The following is a 10,616-nucleotide window of genomic DNA, read 5'->3' on the forward strand; positions in this document are numbered from 1 at the left end:
CCCACCAGCATGTCTTTGGACTGTGTTGGAAACAGGAGCACCCGGAAGAAACCCACATCAAACCTTACAAAGACAGAACTACAGGTCTAGAATAGAGCCCAGGGCCCCAGTGCTGCAAGGCAGCAATGCTAACGCTCAAGTAACTTCTATTTATACCTGTGAGTTTCTAGTTCAGAATCTGCAGTATTAAAGAATATTTTTCATTTTAAACCCCCTGAAATTTTGAGTGTATAAGTGTAAATAGCAAGCAGATCACATATACTGTAGGCATCAGTGAGCACTGGTGATTAACCAGCCCGGTTGGACCAAAAATCTGAGGTACCCCAGGATCAAGATTGAGAGCCGCTGAACTGTCTTTAACAACCCATGCTATATTAAACACCTCCCTTCCTGCAGGTTTTGCAGAGGGTTCACGTTTTCATTCTACAAAACCATTTAAAAACACTTCTCGAGCAACTTTTTTACTTAGAAAAGCACCTTGGAGAAGTCTATAGATCTCGGTTGCAGCCCAGTGGAGAAAGGACCCAGAGTTGCCCGCCTACGTATTCGGGAGGTTTGAAAAGGGGAAGAAAAGTTTTTGAATAAAACGTGTCAGCAGAAGTTCGGAATGTCCCGCTTGTGGAATTCGTAATCATTTTGTAATCTTTTTTTTTTTCATGTCTGTATTCACAGGCATTATCGGGGCAATTTACGTGTTGACAGATGATGCACGTCTGCGTTTGTCATCACCACCACCACCTTTGAAAGTACTTGAGAGATTTGGCGTAGATATCTCCCAAGTTCTCTCTACAAAGATCAGTTGACAGATGCGCTACATTTTATCTTGATAACCATGAGTTATTCATAACTAGATCTGTTGATTCTGGCATTTTTGCCCTAGCTAGAATTGTCTTAATTTTTTTTCCCCCGTCGGGAAAAGGCAGGGTCAGAAAGACCAGACCTGACCGTGGAAGCTTTGTGAGTTAGACTTCAAAGGCTGCTGCATACCACTAGGCCATCCTGTTCAAGTTAAAATGTCGGAAGTATCGACGGACTGTTATTTTAAAAATGATTAATGAGATTTCGTTATTGTTTTGCCATTTTTCCTGCTCTTTTAAAACCGGAAACCACAGAAGAACTGGAATATCCAGCCTCTACTCGTACAACCTTTCTCCTTTCAAAGTTCCTTTTAACTAAGGCTTCTTGAATGCCCACCACACCAGCTGGCTCTCATTCCAGCTCAGGTTATTTACCCTTATTGAGGACTTAATTGAACTAACAAGTTGTTAGATTATATTTTGCAAGTGATATTGTTCTCAATATTGGCTAAATATTGTTAACGGTTGTATTACATGCAGTTAAAAAAAGACAACTTCAAAGAAATTTTAAGAGCTCAAAGCAGTCAGTTTGAATTATGCCATTAAGTCAGTTAAGGGTTCATTTGTGTGACTGAAGGTCAAGCAGGGAGCTGCGTCAGCATGTGTAGGCTGCAAAGGAACAAGTAAAGGTTTATTCCATGCTGAAAAGAAAGGGAGCACCTGACACCACTGAAGAAGGCTCCACAGCTGAGAGCATTGCCTCCTTTCTTTTCAGAACGGAATAAACCTTCACCTGTTCCGTTGTGTGACTGGGCTGGGCTAGAACAGAAGCCAGGTGTGTGGTCCTCCAAGACCACGACTGGGATTGCTTTATGCTTCTGATGGTTGCATTTCCATGATTGTTTTTTAATAGCAAAACATTTATTTCAATTGAACCTTAACCTGTGAGTCAACAGTTCAGCATAATCATAAAGCCATTGTTTGAGTCATTCAACGGGATGGTTTCTACGACGAGCACGGAAGAGCTGTGTCAGACTACACTCCAGTGGCTGGATCGACATTGCTCCTTGCCCGTTCTGCGACCAAGTGAGTACCGCACAAGATCCTGATGCCTACGCAGATCGTTCGAGAATAAAGAATTTTTGGCATTTAGAGACGACTAGAAACCCCAAAAAAGCTGACTGCGTTGCCACTAAAAAACTTGCTGCGTTTGCCTGAATCGCAAGATTAAAAATTGCTGTATTATCACATAGAGAGGGAGTGCGTTTTATTGAGAAACGCTAATAGTTTCAAGCATCTATGAATGTGCAGCCTTGTTTTGCAGGGCTGCTTCTATGTTTACTTGCCTTGCTGCAAATGTTTTCCGTTAAGATGGTGATTGGTATCTGCTGTAGTGTTTTATACCTTTTAGCCTCTTTTAAATATTTTTTTTAGCTTCCCCCATAAATCATGTGCGTCGCAGGGTTTCAGAGTATGATAAAGAAACGTTCTGTCTTAAAGCATTTGCACCTTTTATTTTTAATCAGAACAAATGGGAGCCCCCGTTTTGTTGTGAGTTCCAGGTGTGGTCTGATGTGACATGTGAACCTTCTTAAATGAGCCCAGAACTCCTCCAATACCTGATCCCATACACCTCGAAAGAAGGCAACCATTCTGTCCAGTCAGAGGTCAGGGGATGATCATGTTGAGAATGGAAGGACCACGTCGGTGATTGACAGCACCCTCTGGCCGTTGGCAGAGGACTGGTGTTGAAAGAGGCGTTCAAACTGGGGAAAAACACGACCTAGAGACACTCATAAAGGACGGCTGTTGCAGCTTCTAAAACAATTGTCTGCTTGGTCTAGACAAAATGATGCACACGCTTTTCTTTGTGGCTTCCTCACTTTTAAATCCCACTGAAAGTCACATTAGATTTGGTTTTCATTTCCTAACCTCATTTTATTACTTTGATATTTTTCCTTTTCACAAAACCAGTTGAAATTCAGCACTCCCGCAGCCTCGACGCAGAGGTTTTGTTTTTGTGATGGAGGTTAAAAGTTGCGTGACAACAATTGAGTCCCATTTATTTATACATCCCTATTATTTTGTATATTCTACTTTAGATGAATCGCGCCATCTTTGTAGAAACGGCAAGTTATTTTTCATAAAATATTTTTTGGAAACCGCGATAAGCTGTCTTTTAAATAATTTTTTGCACGGTAGAACATAAGCATTTTTTTATCCGCACTGATCAAATTGATTTCCGCCAAACTCCGATTTCCGAGAGGAGATTCTTTTTTTTTTTCTGGCCCTGTGAATCAAAATTGGGCAGAAGCACGCTTGCTTGCCTGATAGTAAATCTTGTACAATTTCGTCTACGTGCTGCCTGCAAGATTTCTTTTGTTTGGTGTGTGTTCTTTAAAGTTACAGTACATGCAATAGATCCTTGAAACATAAGAAAAATCAAACATATGTACTCCTTTGATCTTCAGATGCTTATCTTTTACTGTTTTTAGAATTTGCAGCAAAAGTGTGGAACAGGAAAGTTGTTAAAATGCTGATTAGGAAGATCTGTAACTGCTTCCTTTTGTGTGGTATCTGGACTTTCCAGAGGCGAGAACACTCAAAAGAAATTATTCTTGACTTGTTAGGATTTTGCACGATATTTCATTGATTACCGCGTCACATTTTACCTTGATCAAGCTCCAAAAATGACACCTGCAGGCACACCTTTAAAGTGCAACACCAGTGTTTGCTTTTGCTCTTCAAGCGACAGTGATCACATAACGGCGAATATGACATTAGAACTCAGTTGAGATTATAACATTACTTGAATTTGAAGAGGCAGCTGAGAGCTGGTAGAGGTGACAGCCGCAGAACCAAGTGTGAGCCATGGCACACAATGTAGTAGAAAGCTTGAAGTTTGGAGATCATTGTCAGTGCGCTGTCATCCCTTGTGCTCAAAAAATATTTATTGTTATTACGAGATTAGTTTTAAACTTGTAAAATAGTAGGACTTTTTGACATGGCTGTGATCAGTGGTGGCTCCTATTTACTTTTCCAGCATGCATGGACTTTCAGATCGACTTGAGTGGCGAGGCTAAACATGTAAAGAGATGAAGTTAGGCACATTTATGCACAGGCGTTATTTCTTTATATATATGTATAGAGTTTATGTACAAGTGGGTGGCCTACAACTGTAACTTTGATAACTAATTTATTAACATGGTTTCCTTATTTGACATTGAACACTTGTTTCATTGTATTTAACAATCTTTTTTCCCAGCATGAAGGGAATTCACCGATCTAACAAACAGGATGTGCAAATCTATAGAAGATGAGCAGCTTTTGTCCTGAATAAAGATAATAAAGTTTAGCATAAGGTTGTTAAGCTCAGAAAGCCTGTAGTTCAGTATCTTGTCATGTTTCCAAGTATCTCATAGAAGAGTTTGAGGGCAGATGTTTAATTATATGACAAAAAAACATCTTTGCAGATACTTGCTTATGAAGTGTAAAATCTTTCTTGTAAACCAATGTGATCCCCATCGCAACAGTAGTTCAAATATGCAGAAAATGGTTAGTTATTGGAAGGTTTATTCTTGCTGGTGTACATCAGAGCTAGTCTTACCTTACAGAAGTGCTTGGTCAGCCACAGATGTGAGATCTGATACCTCGGAGCTCTGTGTGCTACTTGGCTTGTGCAGAGTACATCTGAGAAGTCTTCAGCCTGCACTGTGGTTTTGCCTGTTCCACATCTGCTGGGGGGGTGGGGGGGAGAATGTAATGTCAAACTTCAGCCCAAACTGCTGAGGCTCCTTTGTAAAACTGTTAGATCGCTTGAAGAGTTTGCCCATTGATTCCCCCTTTATAATCATGTGCATTTGTTGTGTGTGTGTGTGTGTGTGTTTTTTTTTCTAGTGGTGTTACAAACACTGCGCCACCTCAGCACTACAACATCCATCCTGTCGGACCCCTCCCTTCTGCCAGAGCAAGCCAAACAAGCCGTTACCAGGATCAGCCCGCGAACCGGAGAGTCCTAGCTAGCAGAGCCAGAATGCGAGAGAGCTTGCTCGCCACTCCTTCCTTTAGCAGACTCGCGATTGCTCCTGTGTTTGTGCTCCGTTTCTTCCTCGTGCCTCTTGCACAACCACGGCTCGGCCTCCCGTTCTCCACAATGTCCGCGTGGATTCCCATGAGCCCCAGAAGTCCCGCTACCTAATAAAGGGAGGTGTGGGAGGTGAGGGGTGTGGAGCAAGCGGCCCAGCCAGTGTGGCTGAGTAGGTTCCTTGGGATCCTGCAAGACGCTGCTGGTCGAGATTCATGGATCAGTAAGCCACTTGTAACCCAGTGAGCCAGACGGGCGCATTTTCCTCCACTCGTTTGTTCATGGTGCTTTACCCGTCTCGTATAAACGCCCCTGTCAAGCCTGGCAGCACGTGGATCTAGGTAGCTGGAGGGCAGATCTCAGGTACACACTGGGCTGAAGAGCTGTTTCGGAGTTGCTGGCTTATTGCACTAGCATGTTTGGGGCAGAGATTGTTCGCCGGAAGAGCCAGAGGAGATAAGGAGATGCATCAGTGAGGAGACTCTGAATGGTTGAGCCAGATTGTGGCTGTTTTTTGTTTGTTTGTTTTTTCTTGTAGTTACTCTTAAAAGTCGTACAAAAACAAAGTCAGCAGGACAGTGTATCTTAGTAGTGTTCTCTTTCTTGCTTCTTACACAAAAGCATTAAGCTCACTGTGCATATAAAAAAAAACCAAAGAGCACTATTTTTGCATCACATTTATGTTATCTTTACAGCTTAGTTGGGTTTTCAGCCATATCTGTTGGTTTGACCATATCTTTGGTTTAGTGATGCAATTTCCATTATCTGTAATGTTTAGTGTTGAGAATTGGAATTGCATATGTGAAGCTACCTTTTGTGCAGCGTTTTTAATGCTTTAAAAATGCAATGTTGAACAGAAACTGTCAGCTGAGTGCAAGCCCTCCTTTGAGCGTCTCTTGTTGAAATGGGATTCAGAGTACCGCACCTCTGCACAACAGGGGATACAGCATGACAGCCTTCTTTTAAAGGGAACAGCTCAAGCCAAACCATCTTCTGATGCCTGTTGCAATAAATTGTACATAGTCTGTTACCTGCATAAACCCCCTATATACTTTTAAGAAACGGAAACCAGTATTGGAGAGCTTTTGAAAATTGGGAACAAGTTACTTCTGCAGCTGCTGTATGGAGTATGACTGTATTAGACTTTCTAAATTATTCAAATGTGATACTTTTACAGTGAAATGTTGTTGTTTTTTTTTGCTAGGTGAAGGGCTAAATAAGGCAGGCAGTGTATTTATGCTTGAGTGCTCAGGGATATACACTAGTTTATTCTGAGTTATTTCTACCAAATACAATGGAATAAAATCAGGGGCGTATCACTGAATGTGCATTTTCGTGTAAGCGAGCAAGTTCTGTGTTTTTCCCTACCCCATTTATTTCATTGAAGTGTTTTGGTATTTTTTATACTCCCACATGTTGCATTCTTTGGCTCTGTTGAAATATATTTTTATGAAATTACTTTGTCCGCCTGTCCTGCTGCTCATAATAAAGTCTGTTCTTGTGACTGAAATTAAGTAGAGGCTGCTTTAAATTAAGTATAAGATGGTTAAGCAAGTTACCAGTGCCTTAGAGTTGGCAATACAGTACTTGTTTTCACATCTTAGGCCTAGAAATGCATGGCGTAGCTTGTAAGTGCCAGTCCCTGATTTTTTTGTTTGGGGTGGGGGGGGGTGGGGTCGTTGAATATTCAGAGACGGCATGTTCTGCAGAAGTTAGGATTCAGGTACAGCTTTATTGCTGATTTCTCCGTTCAGCTTCTCATCTAATGTTCGGCCATGAGATTCGACTTCAAAAGGAATCCTGCAGAATCGGCCCGTGAGTTTTGTTACAGGAGCAGTCTGGAAGACACACTTTCCATTTCAGGATTGGCACGTGTTTTTGTTTTCACCTCATCTGGTGGTTCACGCTCTTGTGGAATTGGGAGAACTTTCCCTGATGCCTTTAAACACTTTGAAATTGCAATTGTTTGAACTTGTAGCACGACAAAAGCCTTGTGTTCATCAAGAAATGTATGTTTTTTTAAGGAGTTTCAGGAACAGATGGAAGAAATTCCTTCTCTTGAGAGCAATAAGTACCGAGTTCTGCAAAATGCTGTATAATTCTGAAGGTCTCTGCAACTTTTTAGTGAATCAGTGGTTTATAAGTAATGCACTTTTAAAAATGTGTGTGCACCGTGTTGCTACATGGCAGAAGTCTGTAATTTTTAAAACTCCAGTCCATATTGAAACATTTGAAAATGTGTAAGTGACTTGGATCAAATGACTGAGATGTACAGTAAAAGGATTTAAGCATTTTTTTTTAAAACTCTTATCCCTGTCTAGCCTTTCAGGCTTTCTTAATGAGAGATTACTAAAATCCTTAAGATTCAAGGACTTCTTGACATCTTTGCAGTTTGCATAGTTCAGTCATCCTAAATAATACAGATGCGCTTCACAAGAGGAAGGTGTAGACGATCCACATTCTTCCTGTGCTGGTTAAAGGGGCTGTTGTGCTTAACATAAGGTCATTCTGAATGGACAGGTCTAATAAATCAATCCTGTATTTCAAATACAAATTCCACGTGCTTAAGCGCAAGCATGAAAACTAAGATAACTTGCATTTTTAACAATGCATTACAGGAGGTTGGTGTTACATTGCAAAGCTTTTCATTTTTATACAGCTTTTAACGAAAACTCGGCAAAGTTCTTCTCGGCTCAGGAACTTTATATCTATGGAGGCAGTCAGTGAGAAGCCACCTCATACAGGGATAGTCAAAATGCTGTCGACAACTTTGACAGTTTATTACAAATTAATTACATGGGTTACTGTGACAAAAAAGCATAAATATCAAAGTTTATAACTGTTACCTAACAATCCTTCGCCATCGTCGGAGGAAAAAACAAAACTCTAGTAAAAAAAAAAAAATTGGCATTTATACTTGTCGAAAAACATTTTGACTAACCCTGTACTCTTGGTTGAGTTGTGTGAATAATTTGACTTTAAACCTGAGCAGCAAACTTGGGGACTATGCAAAGACAAAAGCACAATGGGTTGACTAGATGCTTTTTCGTGTCTTGAAATTGCTTCCATTCTGCATTCTTCCTCTTTTTCAATGTGATTTGCTTTTGAAGGTCTGCATTCTAGGTCATAAACTTAAGTGGTCTAGTTCAATTTTATAAAGACCTCTTTGATGCTTTGCAAATATTTGTACGTAAAGCTTTTTTGTTTCTGGAAATTACAAAATGTTTTTTGTGTTATTGGTGTTTGTAGAACTATGGGCTTAAGATTTCCATTCAAATGGAATTGAAAGGCGTTTAAATTTGGATATGAAATTGTAAATGTGTATTTTAGCTGTTTTTCCCCTTTCTTTTTGTAAATAACTGGCCTAGTTTTTGTTTCAGTGATTTTTTTTGTATTTCAGGTTTTGACAATTTTATTCTATTGTCATTTGAAAAATTGAAAGAGTTACAAGGCATGGAACAAAATGCAAAAATTGAAATTCAGATAAGCTTAATTTAATGTTTTGTCTGTGTATGCATTTTAAAGGTATGATGTGTTGAGATCATTGGTTTCTTTCATGGATGTGCAGGGACTTCAAGAAAGAACTAGACATCGTTTTAATTCATCTTAATCACCGAACTTTTCCAACCAGTGTGCAGTTGGAACCCAGGAGAACTCTGGGACAGGTGACAGCTACAACGGCTGTCCGAAGCCTCAACTAGAAAACTAGACTTGGACTCAGAGCTCCAGCATATTGCTACCAGTCTTCTTTTTCTATGTTGAAAACATTTGACCTAAAGTTCAGGAAATATTACCTTCCCACCCAAACAGTACTGTAAACTTCAAAATGGAAGGAACATCCTGTCAAAGTGTTATAGTAGTTATATAAAAAGTGGGTGTCCTCTTCAAAGGACTGGTTGCAGCTCTTTTTTTAAAAAACATTTCCCACCCACATCGGAAACCGTTTGAGTCATGACTTTCTTGTGGAATCACCTTAAAGAGATGCTGCACAGGATTTACCTGAGGAGAGCCGAAGATCTGAAAAGTCCGATATCCAGAGCCACTGAGGGCATTACAGCAGCGATCCGCAATGCAGGGAGTGCTTTCTTGAAGGCCTTGTATGAGATGTGCAAGATAAGAATGAGGTATGCAACTGGTCTCGCATGGAATTCAGATTTTTGATCCAATAAAAGAGTTCACAAGACAGGTGAGCTTCTGTGTATGTTTGTTTTTTTAACTTGTGTTCTGATCCGTGTCCTTTCGGAGATGTAGTCAAGATACCACAGCTGATGTTTAAGTAGCTATTGGTTTATTGGTCTTTGTACACTGGACATGTGATTGTGGTGTGACCTCATAGTTTTATCTCTGGGAGACTAATCTCTAGACATGTGTAATCAGAACAAGCCAACCTGGAATTTTGCTGTTTAAAATCAAAAAGTACCGAGGATCTCCATGTCACCTAGTGTTTAGCTTGCATTATCTTTTTTTTTAGGTTTGTGTGTCAGCGTTTTAAAAATGTAGTAATGTGTGGACCAAGTGGACTGAATATGAATGAAATGTATTTGGTGTTGTGTGTGTGTGTGTTTTAGAAGTGGAAATTGATTTTATTTGCTGTATTGTTTTGTAGTTTAAGCACTGAAATTTTATCAAACATCGATGCAGGATTGCAAGAAGGATCACTTAATCAGCTGGGGTTTCCTGCTACCCTTATGCACAGAAACTGTATATGCCAAATCATAATGCACTTTAACGAAGCGCAGACCTTATTTGTTTGGTAACAGGAAATATTTTTTTTTGGTTTGTCCAGAAACTTCCGGAGGATATTTTTAAAAATGCTCACTTTGTGTATCTCATAACTGTGGTTTTACAGGGAAGATCTCAGAGAGATTCGTGGGTACAGAAAGCCTTTCACTGCAATCCATTACTTCCTTTATTCTTGCAATATACAGGGCAGTCAATTCAGTGAAAACATCCTAAAAATGAAAATTGGAATTGAATGCATGAGAGTTTGCAGTTTTAAATGTTTTGCGCACAGGCGTGATGTGGAAAAAGAAAACCATACCAAGTCAGTCTACAGGATGATAAAATCAGTCATGCTCTGCCATTACCTGAGCTCAGCAGTTTTCAAGGTGTAGCTCTGAAGCTTCCTGTTGACAGTAGAAGTACTGCATCTAAGCCTTGGCTGCTTCCACTTTTCATCACTCAATGTGCGTGCTGTAGGAATTTTCAAGAGCAATTGCATGAGCTCGAGCTCCAAAACAAAAGCCTAATACGCATAATCAAGGCGCAGTGCAAGTTTCTTTGCCGTTTGCCAAGGCTGAAACGAGTGTGTGCCCAACTTTGTCAAGTGCTGCCAGTCCGTTCCTGCTCTAAGACTGACGGTGAAGACGTCAGCTGCGTCTGTAGATGAAACGCTTGTCCTTGAGTGCCGCAGTATCTACAGCAGGAGTCTCCTAGCCCGGTGCTGGAGAGTCCCAACAGTTAGTCTTGCAGGGCATTTTGGTTCAAAAGATTGTCTTCACCTTGTGTTAACGAATTAAGCAAGTAATCTGTTCAGGCAGAGTTCAGTACCAGGTCTGGTTCTTAAATGGCTTAGTTTCAGAAATCACCTGCTTTGTCACAGTTTGGTCATTTAATGCTGGTTTAGAAAACCTGCTGGATTGAGGCTCTGCAGAACAAGGGCTGGAGACCTTTTTTTTTTAACTTTTAAACTTGGAAAGCTCAAATGATTTTGCTTCCTTGTCCCTTAATTGGTT

At 40.4% G+C, this 10,616-nt stretch overlaps 1 protein-coding gene across 2 annotated transcripts in view; it reads left to right on the top strand.

Moving 5' to 3' along the window:
* The window catches only part of mlxip (MLX interacting protein), a 32,863-nt gene extending 23,799 nt beyond the window's left edge, over positions 1–9,064 (top strand). For both annotated transcript variants that reach the window (XM_088935849.1, XM_088935850.1), the window contains exons 16-17: positions 1,754–1,883; positions 4,695–9,064. In XM_088935849.1, coding sequence (XP_088791975.1) covers positions 1,754–1,883; positions 4,695–4,816 — 252 coding nt within the window. In that variant the 3' untranslated portion in view covers positions 4,817–9,064. The remainder of the gene's footprint in view (positions 1–1,753; positions 1,884–4,694) is intronic.
* The last annotated feature ends 1,552 nt before the right edge of the window (positions 9,065–10,616 follow it).

The sequence above is a fragment of the Atractosteus spatula genome, chromosome 17 (assembly GCF_055471065.1).
Source record: "Atractosteus spatula isolate fAtrSpa1 chromosome 17, fAtrSpa1.hap1, whole genome shotgun sequence".
In the NCBI taxonomy this organism is placed as follows: domain Eukaryota; kingdom Metazoa; phylum Chordata; class Actinopteri; order Semionotiformes; family Lepisosteidae; genus Atractosteus; species Atractosteus spatula.